This window comes from Lissotriton helveticus, chromosome 1_1 (assembly GCF_964261635.1).
Source record: "Lissotriton helveticus chromosome 1_1, aLisHel1.1, whole genome shotgun sequence".
NCBI classification, from domain to species: Eukaryota; Metazoa; Chordata; class Amphibia; order Caudata; family Salamandridae; genus Lissotriton; species Lissotriton helveticus.
The window spans coordinates 828,797,408-828,816,006 of NC_136057.1; the positions used below are offsets into that span (position 1 = coordinate 828,797,408).

Genomic DNA, 18,599 nt, shown 5'->3' on the forward strand with positions numbered 1-18,599 from the left:
CTGTTCCCAACACTATGGAAGGGGGCAGTGATCGTTCCAGTATTCAAAAAAAGGAAGCCCAAACATTATCTAATTACCGTCCAATCAGCCTCTTCAACGTATAAAAGATTTCTGAAAACAGGTCTTGGAGAGATTAGACTGGATTGAGGATAATCATATTCATTCCCACCTCCAGGCAGGGTTCAGATCAAAAACCAGTTCTTTTGACCAGGTCTTCCGCTTTCTGATGACTAAGTGGAAGACTGGGGATGTTGGGGGAGGAGCTCTTTTTGTGGCGTTTATTGATCTTAGAGACGTTTTAGACCTGGACCCTAGGAATAAACTCTGAGGAGGTTCTTCACAAGCTGGAAATCTCGGATTATTTTTTAATCATCATTGTGCACCTTCATGAGGGGAACTTTGTCAGGATTCATTGTGGTGTGAATGGCGTATTAATTCAAAAAAATCTAATCAATGAGGGTGTCCGCCAAGGTTGTGTTTTAGCCTCCATTCTTTTCCTTTTGTATGTTAATAACGGTGTTAATAGCCTGCACAATTGTGCCAACTATATATACCCTTATGCTAGCAGGGTAGAAAATTCCAGCCCTCATCTTTCTAGACGATACTCTTCCGCTTGTTAAAACTAGAGCTAGTTTGAAAACCTTTGACAGATTTAACTCTCTTTCCTTGTTCCACAGCCTTGAAATCAATGCACTAAAAACCAACGAGGTGACTTACAACAAGAGTAAGAGGGTGATGGGAATCATTCATCTGAAGAATGAAGTGTTGGAAAGGGTTAAGAAGTTGGACTACCTGGGGATACCTTTGGGTGACTCTGGTTCATGGGTGTCAGATTTCGGAAAGTTAATTCTAGACCAGCCATCGTTAAACTTGTAGAAAATGGCATTCTGGTATTCAATTCTTCCAGCTATGGATATTTATAAAGCCCAACCTAGGCGTTCAGCAATGTATGTCCCAGAGTTATGAGGACACTGTCTTATGGGTTCCTTGGGGACCAATGAGAATGATTTTGTAAGAGCTCTTACAGGCCTGTGGAGTTACCCCTTTAGCTCAACTCTGAATGGACCTTCATCTTAAACCAGTCATTGCGTTGGCTTCATTAAATCTGTTAGTTTACTGGATCAGTGCATGGGCCATTGAGGAATTACAGTCCTATAGAGAGAATGATGCTGATAATTTTAACCTACGCAGCACTAACAAGACCATGTGACTAGCCTATGTGAAGAAAACACTTAACGAACTAGGTTTAGGCAAATTTTGGGAAGAGCCTTCCTCCATTAAGCTTGCTGCAGCTAATGCTGCTAAAAATAGATACTGGGAGAGAGCTATTTCCCAAAATGTTTTGGCTAGTTCTACAGGTAGTTACACAATACGTTTTACTACATAAGAGGGTGCCCAAAGCTGAGGAAGTTCTTGATTTTTATTATCCAGTCATTGCATGCTTCAGAGTTTAGGTAAGGTACGTTGCGGACATCTGCCTGTAGGGGAGCCCATTTTTCTAAAAACACAAGTCCACCTTGTGCCACATATGCATGCTACCTGACGAAACGGAGCGTTTGTTCTTGCTTTGCTCATATTATACTAGACCCAAGGCCAGGTGGATTGTTACTTTGTGTCGCCTGTTGGGGATGTCACATCGCAAGCATGCTTTCAGAATTAGTAAAAGTGATTCCACCAGTGTAGTAAGTAGTGACCGCAGTATCTAAATTTCCCTTTGCTTTGTGGTCAGACTTAAAGTGGATTCTCGATTAACTATGTTTAGTTACGCCTAAGAACTTTGTTATGTACATTTTGTAGTGGTATGACATGGCTTGCGCAAATTGCATTTTGATGAGCGTTAAAAGTGATTTTCTAGTTAAATGATTCTAGTTAAACTGAATATGATGTTCGATCGGTCAATAAAATTAAACTTGTGCCGGAGTAGGAACTTGGGTTGTGGCTGCTCTGCTTTAGATGTAGCCTGAGGTCCAAGGAAGAAGAGGAATGTAGGGATTTGAAAAAGCAATTCTGACGGAGGACCATGAAAATATAGGTTTCTCTACTCAATAGCCTTTATGTGCAAGAGCAGACATCAGAAACAGGCTTAAGTATCACTATGTAAAGACGTGCACCACGTACATTGGTGATGGAAGAAACACTGAAATCTGCTACTTAAAGTCCATACAGTACTTCAAGATTACATTTTTAGGGTAAACCTCATTAAAGAAAATATTAATTTTTTTAAGTAGCCACCAGGGATAAAATAAGGCAGGTTACATTTTCAATGGGGTCTCTATATCACGTGTGATGAAAGTGCTGATTTACATGGTGAGTGAATTGCATGACCTACTTCAATACCCATGAGCAGTTGTGCAAACAAATCTGAGTGACTGGAACGGACCTGGATCTATTTCATAAGATGATGAACTTGTGCAAGAAAGGTTGCCAACAGAAACAGTGCATCTATATTTTCTCATTTTCAATGTTTAGTAATCAATCCAACAACCAACATTTTAGTGCATAGTAGACATTTTGTCCTCTGCTGCTATATTTAAGCTTGGAATTTAATTTGCTCAGAGAATTGCCAAACAGATTTATTCACAGAATTGTAAATGTACATGTAGATCTTAGCTAATCCCCTGTTGTAAAATGCACAAATTAGAACATAGATTTAAAATAAATACTTCAAGGTCATGAACTTGAACATACACAGAAGTACAATAAATAGTAAACTTACCTTTTGTTCTACAGTTGCTGTGGCCTTTTCTTTTTCCTTTTCTAGGATATTTTGTGCTTTTTTTAAAGATTCTGTTGCCTTTAATAATTTTTCTTTGGTATCTCCAAGCTCCTTTGATAAAGAACCATTTTCCAACTTCAGTTTCTTAACGTCTCCTAATAAAATTTCATGCTTGGCACACATCTCCTTCTCCTTATCAATGGCACTGAGACTTAATTTCTGGAAGTCTTCTTTAAGCAAGTGCTTTTCTTCCTCTAGCTTTGTTTTTTGCTGTTTTGCTTGTTCTAGACACTCAATTTTCTTTTTCAAGTCCAACGCATTGCTAGATGCTCTAAAATGCAAAGTGAAGCACAGGTACATGCCTAAAGATTATTCTGAGAAAACATTCACAACTGAGTATCTAATTCCACTTTATGATACACACACTTAATCTCGGTCTCTACAAGAAGGTTTACTGTATGAGAATAACACGTAAAGTAAACACAGGATTACACAAAAACAAAAAATTTGCACTTTCACAAAAGAAAGAAAAGCTTCTGCAACTCTAGTCTTAAGACCAACCCATCAAGCCATAAAAGTTCATGACTGCCCTAGTGGTGTCTAACCAACAAATTGAAAAGAATTGGCACACTCAGGGTACCTACAGATTATCTTGCTGGTAGGTGATTCTTATCCACGGAGGTTGAGTATAACAAGAGCATCAAACATTGATTCTTAATCTTGATGACAGGCTACATAGATTACAACAAAAGAGGGATATAGGACGCTTGTAGGTCCCGCATACAAGCCCCAGAGAATACATTTTAGAGGAAGAGGTATGCAGTTCCTATGGGTGGAAGGAGGGAGGCAGAGGCTAGGTCGGTAAAACACCCTTACCCTAAAGTGGAGACAGGGTGTCTCCCAATTTCGGAAAAAGGGCCCTCACACACACCCATTGGGGTTGGGTGTCATGCTTCATCATAGACTAAGTAATGACTCGCCTGCCCAACTACCTGCTAGACTCAGGTACGCACTACTATAATTGGTTTACAAACTGTTAAGTAAAGGTTAAACAACATTTAGAACACAGGTAACATTCTATTCAATGAATTCTTCATAAAAGAAGAATTGTCTTGTTTGATATTGGATTTCCAAACAATATTTTTACATTGATGAAACATAAATCAATCATGAACATAATATTTAGTTAGACATAAGATTGAGATGCAATAGATTTTTTCAAACAATATAGATGTTGATGGCCCAACGCATTTCGGGATGTTGTCATTATCCCTTCGTCAGGGGCAACACTGTAAATCAAAACATAATAAAGATCAAATGAAACAGCTCATTTGAAGATCCATAAGTATGATCTTACAAGGTCAGTCATTTCCAAACTAAAAATAGCTCAATTAGCAATGTACATATTCAAAAAGATGGTATATATGTATCGTAAAAACAGCTATAGTTGTATAGCATCATGACACAAAATTATTCAATAGTGAAATCAACATATTGTACATATGTAGTGAAAAACCAACTCTAGTGTAAGAACAAACTTTTAAAGCAACAATAGAGAAAGCCTCCACCAATAAAGGCACCCATGTGCTCAACCTTCAGGTATGCTACTCACTCCAAAATTGCAGATACAAACTTCTGGGTGTTTAACTAATATGGCAATCCTTCAATATCCTATTCAAATGTAAAACAATAAGCAAATCAACCGCCATACCCATTATAAATGCGTGTTATCGTTTTTATCAGTCCACAAAGAAGTACTTACAATTGCCTGGATTTTGCACAACCTAGATGTTAAAACCAAAAAGCATGGTTTAGAGTTCGCAGTACAAACAGTCAGCACCTTAAACATTCGTATGAACAAAAAAAATCCCCTTACGTACCGTAAGAAATGTACGCAAGCTAACGCTTCGAGCTGCTCCGGTCGCAAGCTGAAAACATGACGCCAATGAAATCCCTGAGGATTAAGAAGCGGAGAGTATATGGCTTCAAATAATAATCTATTGAGCCAAAAGCAATCCCCATATCATACAATCTCCCGCGCTTACTGAAGTCCAAGTAAAACCCGTACGCCTCCATCGTCACCTCTTCTGGTCATGTGATAATGGAACGTACATGTAGGTGTTCCGCAAGGATCTTCCCTCTCCCCCACACTGTTCAACCTCGTCATGGAACCGCTCGCCGCCTTGCTCCAAGCATCCAATGTTCAATTCCATATGTACGCCGATGACACACAACTTTACCTAAAGCTACGATCCCCGGAAGATGTCAAACTTCTGAATTCCACACTTAGTAACACTCAATCTTGGTTGGCCGATAATCACCTCAAACTAAATGCTCTGAAAACTGAGTTCCTACTCATCTCACCTCCGGCGAAAATTACCACCACCCAAACCTGGCTCAATAACCTAACAGCACTCCATGTCCAACCGACCATCGTGGATTCTGCGAAATCCTTAGGCATCACACTCGACACCAAGCTCAACATGCAACAGCACGTTGGCAAAGCCACAAAAGGAGCTAATTTCCAAATCAACACACTGAGGAAACTTAAACCCTTCCTCCCAGCCAAAGACTTCCAAACTGCTGTACAAGCTTTAATCATCCCTCGCATAGACTATGGAATTGTGGCCCTCAGCGGACTCCCGCTATCCACAACAGCACCCTTAAGAGCCTCCCTGAACGCTGCCGCGAGACTCATTACTGGCTCAAGAAAACATTCGCATATATCCCCAGACTTAAAATCTCTAAAATGGCTGCCTTTTGAAGCCAGAATACAGCTAAAAATTGCCGTTATGACACACTCGGCCGTGCATCACAAGGCACCCAACTACCTCGCTCAAAAGTTGTCTATATCGGGAGGTTCGAGATCCAACAGAAGTACAAAAAATCTACTCCTGAAACCTCGTAGATTCCAGAAAGAAAAAACATACAAGCGCTCCTTCTCAGGAATGGCACCCAGGATCTGGAATGCGCTCCTTCCTGAAACCAGGCTTATCTCCTCCACTGCACTCTTCAAGAAAGAGGTGAAAACCATCCTTCTGGCCAAGATCTCCTGAACTTTATAGATGTTGGACCAGAGACTCTGCATCGCTCTGTATTATTGTTCACCTGATTGTTTCTTGGCACTATATTCTTACCTGATTGTGACACTACTATGCTACTCTCCTACTACCGACCAATATATGATACACTTTAGGTGGTTGAATCACCCTCCCGATGCCCACACCCAGTGTTCTCTCTATCCTAAGAAATTGGTATAAGCCATCCCTACATCCAATGTTTACCTGAACTCTATTGTAGCGGGATCAATGACTTGCGCCGTCTTATATTATTTGTTACCTGATTGTATATCGGTATGTTTTCTGTACATTACTGTTATCCTATTATGTTAGTGACTATTATACTGCTCCCATTATGTCTGTTCAGTTCTGTTGCTCCTACCCCTGTCTCTGTGAAGCACTCTGATATCTGTAAAGATCTTGTTTGCACTATATAAAACTATGAATAAATAAATAAATAAATAAATGTATCCATGACGGATTTGCATATTTAAACAATCCATTCCAATTGGTAAACCTCATTACGTATCTGCGTCGTTACCAAAGAAACCATACAACGCGGACCCGCCTTCAAAATGGAAGAATCAATCTACTTATGCTCTGCAATTAGTCGCTACCCGATCATAAAGTCAAAAATACACTCTACAGTAATCCTTAGTTAACTTCAATGCCAAAGTGCCCAAATTACAGACCGTAACCATTCTTGCTCATGACCACGATCGGATGCTACCATTATTCAACAAATATTTTCCTGAAGAAAACAAGCTCACACATTCAATAGAGTAAAAACATAATAATGACAATTTTTCTCATCCTGAAACACGAAAAAGCTTCTAGCTATCAGCTACATGTAAGTTGTCGATAGTATGCGACTGATGTCTAAACTTAAGCCCTTATGCCATGTATCAAGACTCAACTCCGCACAGTCAAAAAGTGAAGATGTGATATAACCAAAGAGAAAATTAGAATTTAAAAAAAATTGCGTGTGTTTAAAATCAAAGAGACTGTAGATCACAAATATGTACAAGTTCAATATAGTAGTTTCACAAAAAGCAACTTATTTCCATCCGGTCATTAAGACCCCCTGGGGCCATTGTACCCAACCGTTTAATCCAAAATGTCTCCCTTTGAAGGAGTTTTTTTATTCATATCAAAACCAACTTTTCCAGCACGGACTCTATAATTTGGAATCTCATTTGTGCTATTGTGTGATGTTTTTCTGACCAATGTGAAGCTAGTGCCAAGGTGATCCCCTTGTTGCGAATTCTGCTTTTATGTTCAGAAATTCTCGTTTAGACTTTTCTTTCGGTTTTACATACGTAGAGTAAACCACATGGACACTTTATTGTATAAATCACGTTACTTGTGTTGCAATCTCCTTTGTAATACAGTTTAATCTTTTCCCCAGTATGTGGGTGTGAAATAATATTGCCGAGGATAACGTTGTTGCAATGTACACAATTTGCACATCGTCGCATGCCAGCAGTTTCACGTTTTTGCAAAAGATTTTTCCGGTTGCTTAACAGCTCTTTGATGTTCCTCGAGCAAGTATAAGCAAATAATGGTTGCTCGGAATAAATATTCTGGAAGTCTGTTTCTGACTGAAGAAGTTCCCATCTCTTATTAATAATGCTCCTCATCTTTTGCGAATTGATCGCAAATTTTGAGACAAAAACATTCCTTTTGTTTTCAACGTTGTCTTTTTTCAATAGAAGAGATCGACTATTTTGTTTGAGTGCTTGTGTTGCTGCTTCATCAAGTAATTTGACAGGATACCGAAGTCTTTCATATTTAGCTTTAAATTCATAAATGTTCTCGAAGCAATCCTCTTCTTTAGAAACAATACGTCGGTGTCTCAGAAATTGAGAATATGGCAAGTTGTTTAGAAGACTTTGCGGATGAAAACTACGATGGTGTATAAGACTGTTTGTCTGTGGATCCCGTAGTTAACTGGTGGTTTTTGATCTCGACCCAAACGTCCAAAAATGCTATTTTGTGACTGCTCAATGAATAAGTAAACTGTATACTGGGGTTTTTAGTGTTCAAGTTGTTAATATTTTGAACCCGTTTGTTTTCTGTACCTGACCAGATTTTGAAAATGTCAAAAAATCTACAGAAATACTGTAAATCTTCAATCCAATCATCGTTCTGAAAAATGTGTTCTTCCTCATACTTAGCCATTTACGTGTTAGCATAGGCAGGAGCTCCTGCAAAGCCCATCGATGTACCATTCAATTGCATAAAAAATGTGTTGGCCCATTCAAAATAACTTTGAAGACAAAAGTGAGTGAGTTCAAGTAAAAAAAACTGGATTCATTTAAATTTCAGGATGTTGCAATAACAACCATTCTTGTGCTTCCAATCCTTCAGAATGAACAATCGATGTGTACAGTGATATTACATTAATAGTACATAGTATGTATTCTTTCTCAGTTGATAAAGTGATCTTCGAGTTTAAGAATAAAATCTGCTGTGTCCTGGATATATGTGTGCCATTCTTGAATGAGCGGTTGTAGACAGTAAAATATTATTTTGCCGGTGGGTTCAAAGAATGAGCCACATCCCGACACGATGGGTTGGAATGGGGGGTCCTCCAAGCTTTTGTGCACTTTTGGCAACATATATAATTTGGTCTTCTAGGGAATTTGGTCATAAGAAATTTAGCCATGTTCTCTGAGATCCAATCCATATGAAGTACTTTATTGATTAGTTGTTGAATGAGTCTCAATATTTCCATAGTAGGATCTTGCTCTAATGGCATTTACATGTTGGTGTCTTCCACATGAAGATTAACCTTGGTATTGTAAAATTCTGTGTCCATGAGGACGAGAGCACCGCCCTTATCCGCTGTTGGAAAGTAAGTTCTTGTCTGTTGCCTAATGGAGTCAAAATGCTTCTCTCGGCTCTACTCATTACTAGGCATCCTGCAGTTCCTCTTGTAGTTCAATTTTTTCAGGTCTTTCAATACCAGTGCCTCAAACAAATCCAATGTTTTATGGGAAATGGGGGCTTCAAATGTACTCTTTGGTCTAAAAACATCACGCTGCGGTCTTTGGATTTCTTGGGATGGAACATTTTCAAAAAATTCCTTAATCTCAAACTTCTCATAAATTTGTAAAAGGATACCTGGTTCTCAAAACTGGGGCCCAAGTACGTTGCCACAAATGAAATGCCTTCATTTAAGATCTCCTCCTCCTTTGGTATCAGATTATACGGATAAATATTAATTATGAGGGTTTCCCTTGGCTCCTCAGTCCTTTTTTGCTCTTTTCTCTTTTTCCTTTTCTTTGTCCTCTCCTTGTTTTCTGTTGTCTTTTGGGATAGCCGTGTCTGGCAGATGTTCTAGGTCCGTGACCGGAGACAAAAAAAAAACCTGTTGACCTGAGGGTCCAGGTTTTTCTGTTGGTTTCTCCATTACTGGTGGTTGCAACAATTTTATTCAGTGCTAGAAAAAGTTGGTTTTGATATGAATTAAAAACTCCTTCAAAGGGAGACATTTTGGATGAAACGGTTGGGTACAATGACCCCAGGGGGTGTTAATGACTGGATGGAAATGAGTTGCTTTTTGTGAACCTACTATATTGAACTTGTACATATTTGTGATCCACAGTATCTCTTTGATTTTAAACACACGCTAATTTTCAATTCTAATTTTCAATTCTAATTTTCATTTCTCTAATTTTCTCTTTGGTTATATCACATATTAAATTTTTGACTGGGCGGAGTTGAGTCTTGATACATGGCATAAGGGCTTAAGTTTAGACATCAGTCGTATAGTATTGACAACTTACATGTAGCTGCCACTCACTGCCACAAATTACACGCCACATAATTACACTCTACTCAATGCAACATAACTACACTCCACATAATACCACACAGTGCCACGTAATTATACGCTACAAAATTACACTGCACTCAATGCAACATAAACTCCAAATAATACCACTCAGTGCCACATTACAGCCCACACAATTACACTCTACTGAATACAACATACACTCCTCATACCACTCAGTGCCACATAATTACACGCCACATAATTACTCTACTCAATGCAACATAAATACACTCCACATAATACCACAAAGTGCAACGTAATTATACGCTACAAAATTACACTGCACTCAATACAACATACACTCCAAATAATACCACTCAGTGCCACATAATTACACGCCACACAATTACACTCTACTGAATACAACATAAACTCCCCATACCACTCAGTGCCACATAATTATATGCTACATAATTACACTGCACTCAATGCAGCATGCACTCCAAATACCACTCCGTGCCACATAATTACACGCCACATAATTACACTTTACAGAATAGAACATACACTCCCCATATTACCACTGTTATGTTATGTTAATAGAGTTTATAGAGCGTTAAGCTGCCCCAGCGAAGGGGCATCCCGGCGCTTACAGCTACAAGGTAAGAAACACAGAGACCACAGACAAAAGGACACCTAAACAGAAAAAAACACCAGTTTAGGCCACCGGGAAGAGGAAGGTTTTAATAGCTTTTCAAAAAGTGAGTAAACAGTCCACGCCACGGATCTGCTCCGGCAGGGAGTTCCATAGCCTGGCTGCCAAATAGCGGAAGGAACGCCCTCCCGCCCATGCTTTACCCAAGGGACAGTGACCAGCTGCCGGTCCGCCGACTGTAACCTACGCATGGGTGCATACAAAACAAGCAAATTGCTCAATAGGCTGGGGCGGGTGGACTTCACAATTTTAAATGAAAGGCAGAGTGCTTTAAATTGGATCCTACTCTCCATGGGAAGCCAATGCAGCTTCCGGATAGTAACAGCAGTGGAGCAGAAGTGTGGGAGACCTACAAGCGCTCTGGTTGCAGCATTTTGAACGTGCTGTAGCCGGCATATTTCGGCCTTATTAGCCCCAAGTAGAAGAGAGCTGACATAATTAAGGCGTGAAAGAATGGAAGCCTGTACAATCAGCTGGCGTGTAGAGGGGTCGAAAATGTTTAATAAGGGGTCGATCCCACGCAGCAGGCCGAAACAAGTGCCGGCAACTTTCCTAGTGTGGTCCCGGAAACTAAGGGAAGCGTCCATCCAGACCCCAAGATTTTTTACCAAGGTGTTAGGCGTGGGGGCTGTGCCCAGAACCGTTGGCCACCACTGCTCGTTCCAGAGATCAACGTTCTTCCCCAACAGCAGGACCTCGGTTTTGTTGGTGTTAAGCTGCAGACAATTGGAAGCCATCCCCTCTCTAAACCTGGAGGCATTAGGTGATGAACCTTCCGCCATAGTGACCACCAACGTGTCGTCGGCATAGGAGACCATGACAACTTGGGTTGGGACTAGTGATAGGGCGAAGGCCTTTATTGGACGTAGAGATCAGGGTTTTTGAACTGATTGGGTGCTTGGACTAGGGTTAAGATTGGCTGCAAGGTCCTGGTCTCCTATTGGTTCTAGATGTTAAGGCTAGTGTTGTTATTGGATAGTGTTAGGGCTAGGGTTCCCATTGGCTGAAGGTGTCACCTGATTACTAGGGCTACAAAAAAGGCCAGGCTTAGGGCGTCTCTGTCCGGGCGTCGAGGCTAAGGGTGGAGAGGACAAGGGTAGTTGCCTGTTTGAGCCTGTTAAGGGTGGAGAGGACAAGGGTAGTTGCCTGTTTGGGCCTGTTTGAGACTGGTCGGGACTAGGGCCAGAAATGCTGCCCTCTGACTTCTTCCCTCCAAAACTCCTTCTCACTCATCCAAAAGCCTCTTCCTACTGCTAAGACTTATGAAAAATTTAAAAAACAAACCTTCACTCCTTTATGAAAAATAAAAAAAATAAAAAAATAAAAACACTTCACTCCTTTATCCCTCCACTATCCTTTTGCAATCAAAATTAACAGACTAACATGTTCACTTCTCAAATTCCATATTCCATATTCAACTATACTAATATACTGCCCAAATAACTGAATAACATATCTACTACTCAAATTACGTCATTTATACTATACTAATTTTCAACACCAATCCTTTATGGGTGGCGTGCTACTCGCCAGAAAAGCGCTTCAACACCCATCAGGGGTAACAAGCGCTATATGAATGCAAATCTTTCTTACCCTTTTATCCATCCACTATCCTTCTCACTCCAAGTAACAGACTAATATCCACCACAGAAATTACCTCATATTTCACCATATTAATTCACCACTAATCCTTTATAGGCTCCCTGAATAGCATGCGTCAACAAGCGAGCGATAAATAAATACAAACCTTTGTCCTCCTCTATCCTTCTGCTATCATTCCAAATCCAAATAACTGACTAACCTATCCACCACTTAAAATGTACTAGCATGTTTCACTATACTAATTCAACACTAATCCTCTGTGGGTCCCGGAGTAGCGTGCTACCCGCCGAAAAAGCGCTTCGACGCCTTGTCAGGGGTAGTAAGCGCTATATAAATGCAATTACAATACAATACAATACAGGGTGCCATTGCTTGGCGACCGCAGCCAAAGGTTGGACATAGAGGTTAAACAAAACCGGGCTCAGGGCAGAGCCCTGGGGAACTCCCTGATCTATGGGATGTGCCTGAGAGAGGAACGGAGGTGCGGATACTCTGAAGGATCTCTCAGTCAGAAAGGATCTGAACCATTCCAGGGCTGATCCAGTCACTCCTGCCACCTCAAGCCGCTGCAGTAAGATGTTGTGTGAGACCGTGTCAAAGGCGGCACTCAGATCTAACAGAATAAGAGCCGCACTTTGACCGTTATCAAGAATGGACCGCAGATGCTCACAGGTATCCAGGAGAGCGGTCTCCGTGCTGTGACCGGATCGAAACCCATTCTGAGAGACATCCAGAGTATCATTAGCTTGCAGGAATTGGGTAAGCAAGTTGTTGACATGAGCCTCTGCAACCTTCGCCACCCAAAGGAGCAGGGACATAGGTCTAAAATGTTCAGGTTTAGATGGGTCCAATGTGGGTTTTTTAAGAATGGGAGACACGTAAGCCTGTTTCCAAAGAGCCGGTACATTAGCAGTGGAAAAGGAAGCATTGATTATGTTGCAAAGCGGAGCCTGAAAGATGGAAAAAGACTCTTTAAATTGAGAGGGCCTCAGAGGATCCGCAGGTGAGCCAGTTTTAATTTTGCCACATAGCTGAGTAAGCTCCTCCAACGGCATATGTGGAATAACCAACAATATCTGCCGTGGTCTGGTCTCTGGGGCACCAGGATGCAACAGGAGGAGGCTGAGCAAAAGGACTGATAGATGGCACGTACCTTTTCAACAAAAAAGGTAGCTAACGCGTCACATTGTTGTGAAGAGGATATTGCAGACATAGGAATTTTCTTAGACCTAAGGTCTTTAAGGATCTTAAAAATGTATTTGGCTGGGTTCTGAATCATCTTAACCTGACTCGCGTAATACGCAGCGCGGGATTTACAGATAGCTTTGTGATATATCTTGATGGTTTTAAGATAACACTTTTTTCTCTGGATCAAAGTCCCTTCTCCACTCACGTTTGGCTCTTTTACAAGTTTTCCTTAGTATACTCAAAGAATCTGTGTACCAAGGACTAGCGGTGGAGGAGCGCCCCTTGCACCATTTAGCAGGGATCAGAAAGTCAAGACCGAGTTTTATCCGGTAACAGAATAGGCCGTAGTCAAATTCGGAGTCAGATAGAGGGACCAGGGGATTCCTGATTAAGAAGTCATGGAACTCCTCAAGTTTCAATTTACGCCAAGAACGTTTGAACACAGGTTTTACAGCATCATTGAAGCGAGGTTCTATGAGCAGAACGGACATGGCAACCAAGGCATGGTCAGTCCAGCCCATAGGAGTAGGTCTGTCTACATTAGGGAACTGGATATTGGAGAATATAGGGTCTAACAGATGCCCTGCCGTGTGGGTGGGACTTGATACCAGTTGTTTCAACTGAAAGGCTGCCAATATCAGCAATAAAGCTACAGATTTCTCTCTTGTGGGTTAAATCAAGATGTATATTCAGGTACCCGAAAATACTGAAGTTGGCCGGGCCCACAACCAGCGAGCCAAGTCTTTACAGAAGCACAGTTTTAAACTTAGCAGGCGGCCCAGGGGGTCGATATATCACGAGTCCGGAGAGAGTAAAGTGAGGACTCACAGAAATACTGAAACTGGCACATTCGCAGCCCACAATAGGTTCCTTAATGAGCAAACAGGAGTAACACGATTTAAAAATGACTTAGATGCCCCCTCCTCTAGATTCCCTGTTGACCAAGCAGATAGAGTAACCGGTAGGTAAAACTAGATTAGGCTCCACCACCATATCCTCACATAAAATAAGCACATCAGGGACCTCCTTCATAACCAGATCATAGATATTCAGGTAGTGTTTGGCCAGCGACCTCGTATTGAGCTGCAGAATTTTAAGCCAGATCTGAGGCCGGATACATGAAGCACTATCTATAGGTAATGGGTGAGGTATAGTGTAACAGCAGGCCAAACAGCTGGCAGAGTCTTCCCCTGCGTTAAGTACGCTAGCTCCGCAGCGGAGGGATCCTGAGTTAATAGCCAAGAGTTCTTCTCTGCTATAAGAGTATGGACCGCGCTGCCTCCGGCCAGGGGTCCTGGCGAGAGGCGACGTACAGGCTCGGACGGGCGAAGATGGGCTTGCCTTTGGCACGCCGCCGGCGCACCCGTTGCGCGCGTCCGCTGTGCTCCCGCACCATAACCCCCTTAAAAAGAGGAGTTCAACAGCTAGACCGCCGACCAAAATGGCAGCTAGCCGAAAGTGAGGGCTGCACACAAGGCGTTCAGCCCACCCTCCACAACAATCAGCCTAAGTGGCTGCGGTGGAAGCAAGGTAAAAACAGCTGGCAGCGTAACACGCAGCTTACTGGTAGCAGCGGCGGCACATCCGAACACCCGTATGCCACATAATTATATGTTACATAATTATACTTTACTCTACTCAATGCAACATAAAAACACTCCACATAATACCACTGTGCCATATAATTACACGCCTCATACTTACACTCTACTCAATGCAACAAATATATGCTACATAATTACACTGCACTCAATTTAAGACACACTCCAAGTACCACTCAGAGCCACATAATTACTCTCTACTGAATGCAACATACACTCCACTCAATGCCACATAATTATGTTACATGATTACACGGCAATCAATGCAACATACACTCCAAATACCACTCAGTGCCACATAACAACACATAATTACACTCTACTGAATACAACATATACTCCCCATATTACCACTCAGTGCCACATAATTACACTCCACATAATACCACTCTACTCAATGCAACATAAATATACTCCACATAATACCACATACGTATATGCTACATAATTACACTGCACTCAATGCAACATACACTCCACACAATACCACTCAGTGCCACATAATTATATGCTACACAATTACAATGCACTTAATGCAAAATGCACTCCACGACAGTTTATCTAAGCATAATTTCACAGAACACCACCGTTCCAGGCCACACAATTCTACTCCACACATTTCCAATACACACTGCATAATTAAACACCAAAAAAACATATTTCAACTCCACAATCCACAACGTGCCTCCAATCCACACCATATAGTGTCACCACCTGAGCACCAAACATCATTTACCACCACCATTTTGCATCAGCGCACCACGTAAGCACCACATCAGTCTGCCCTTGGAATCTGGCATCTGTTGATTCTCCCCTAGTGTCGGTCGCTGCTCGTGTTCTAATTAAATTACTGTTTTCAAACATCCACTCCCCCGTTATTTATGTCCCACTCCCCAATAACAAAAAAATTATAACAAACAAGCATGAGAACAGGCAGGAAGAAGTTGCCAGCAGTGCAAGCAAAAAAAAGTAGAAGACAATTTATGTTAAAATCTTTTTTTTAATCAGGTTTTTCAGTTGAATATAATGTTGTCTTTGTTTGTATAAAGGTAACAAAAATGCTTAACACTTTTTATTATAGGTTTTCAACATAATGCACAGCAGCCACAATGCTCTACAACATAGCCAGAAGTTCTGGCTAAACACATAAGGTCCCAAAGGCAAGACCTATTGGCTATGTCAATGCTTGCTATTAATCTGCTGTTGGCATCCTGCTGCTGTTTCACACTCGCAGAGTAATCCCTATTGTCTTTACAACCACATTCTCTCACCCAATATGGCACCCGCCTTCACCTTCTGTAGCAGAGCGCCCTCGCGCAACATTAGTGATGCCCAGCACGTCTCTCCACATGTGACAGGGCCACATCGGTCCAGATGCAACAGCTCGCCAGGTACTTATGCAGATCCTAGACACACCCCCCCTCACTCTTCCGAGCAGGAGGACTGAGGGGTAGGTTCACGGCAATGGATTCCGGCTGAACTGCAAGTACTACTCCATGGACGCCACTTGCATGTCAACAGTGCTTGTGTGTCATCCACTGTAGCTCGTCTCTCTTGATGCTCCCAACTATTGGCAAGCTCTTCTTTCACTTTCCAACCATTAGGACGTTAACTGCAATGTACATCCTCTGCCTGTACTAGACAGTCTTATTACCACCTACATCAGGTGATTCTTATGCTGCTTTAACTTAACAGTGGTTGGTTTTCCACCACCTTCACCTCAGTAACTTGTTGTGTTTCACCTCGTTCAAGTTTTGCTTCACTGTTTTTACCTGGCTGAACACTGCTTTAGTTGCACTTACCACTCTTGCATGAGATTTGGCATGTTTTTACTTCAGAGGTTGCTTTGTCTATTTTCAGTTGATCAAGTATGATTTAGGTTATTGTGATTTTTTGTCCTTTTCTTTGTATAGGTCGGTCCATCTCATAAAAATTTACCTCAATGCTAGATTTCTGAGGGCTTGATTCACCCCTGAGAGAATCACTGGACCAACCACTGTGTAGGTAGTGTAATTACATCCTTTGGCCCTGACTAATTGCCACATGATCCCTGACAAACAAGGCGAGAAACAGGTTGACCACTAACTTGTAGCCACCTCTGACCATTATATTAGCGGTGACACCATTGATGTTTTTACTTGGGACCAGTGGGCTCACAGAATAAATTGATTTTGGAGCACCATTGAGCCCCATTTTATCCCTTCCCACAGCATTTCCTCACGTACCCTATTCCACATCTACACCACGAGGCCCCACAAAGAGCCCCTCATAGGGTGCCCATCAGGCGTTGCAGTGCTGGTCTGATGAGGAGCATGCCCAATGATGAAGCATGACACCCAACCGGGTGTGGGAGGGCCCCTTTTTCAAATTTGGGAGACACCGCATCTCCACCTTAGGTTAAGGGCGTTTTACCGACCTAGCCTCTGCCTCCCTACTTCCACCCGTAGGAACTGCATACCTCTTCCTCTATTCAGGCTACATAGATTGTCAAGCAAAATATATTGGATGTACTTGTTATCTTGCCCTCTGTAACAAAAGAACAAGTTACTTACCTTTGGTAACGATGTATCTAGCAGAGACATTAGTTGTAGATTCCTTACCTTAGAATTACCCCCAGGCGTCAGTCTGGATCTGGAGATTATTCTTCAGCAGTACACCTGTGCGTCGTTAGGTGGGAATGGTCAGTTCTGCAGCTGTTGTCGGCACCGGGATGACTTTCATAACCTATATAGGCGCCGCCCATGCACGCAGACGTCAGTTCTCAACACAACTTTACATGCCAGAAGAGTCGAGCCATGAAAGAGACAGACCACTGGCGTGTCAAAACTACAGCCCTGTAGGGAGTCTCTATCCCTATCCCTAGAAAGGAGTTCCCAGAGCGGGGAGGATGGGTGGGGCAGGAAGTAATCTACAACTAATATATATATCTGCCTACATCGTTATGGAAGATAAGTAACTTATTCATCTAATAAGGACTATTAGTTGTAGATTCCTTAGAATAGATACCAGAGCAATACCATCCCCGGAGGAGGGTCTGCGAATCAAAGTCATACCAGGAAGTCCTGGAGGACCCAAAGGGCAAAGACCTTCCGGAATTGGCTGTCCAGGCAGTAGTGTCTGTTAAACGTGTGCAGTAATGCCCACGTTGCTGCCTGACAGATGTCAAAGACTGGGACTGTTCTAATGCCGTGGCTGCACCTGTTGCTCTGGTGTAGTGAGAATGCAACCCCACAGGAGGTTCCACCTTCACCAAAGCATAGCATATTTTGATGCAGAGGACAAAGTGGAGTGAGCACGGAACCCCAAAGGAGTTTCTTTCGTCGCCAAATCATAACATATTTTGATGCAGAGGACAACCCATCTGTTTCTGAACAGCCCGAACTTTCTTGGCACCCACATAGCCAAAGAAGAGTTAATCATCCATCCGGAAGTCTTCAGTGCTATCAAGATAAAAAGACAATGCACGTGTTGGGTCCAGACAGTGGAGCTCTCGTCCTCCTTGGAAGTATGCGGGGGTGGGTAAAAAATGGGCAGAGTGTTAGATTGTCCCACATGAAAAGGTGTGACAACTTTAGGAAGACCTATAGAAAAAGAGGCTTGGAAGATAAAGCCTGCAGCTCGCTCACCCTGTGAGCGGAGGTGATGACTACAAGGAAGGCAGTTTTGAGAGTCCGCAACCTGAGAGGACAGTTATGCAGAGGCTCAAATGGAGCACACACATGAAAAGTGAGACCCAGATTTCACTCCCATTGGGGTACTACGAAAGGAGACAGAGGGAACAAAAGAGTAAGGCGCTTAAAGAATTTGTTAATAGGAGATTTGAATAAGGAAGGCTGATCCGGCAGCCGAAGAAAAGCAGAGATAGCAGCGAGATATACTTTAAGATTGCCCAAGGCAGATCCCTGCCTGACCAAAGAAAAAATGTGGAAGGGAGGTG

General features: G+C 42.1%; 1 protein-coding gene across 1 annotated transcript in view; it reads right to left on the reverse strand.

Annotated features, from left to right (window-relative positions):
- EEA1 (early endosome antigen 1) overlaps positions 1-18,599 on the reverse strand; it is a 764,210-nt gene that overhangs the window by 447,507 nt on the left and 298,104 nt on the right. Inside the window, exon 19 of the mRNA XM_078674577.1 lies at positions 2,717-3,047. Coding sequence (XP_078530703.1) covers positions 2,717-3,047 — 331 coding nt within the window. The remainder of the gene's footprint in view (positions 1-2,716; positions 3,048-18,599) is intronic.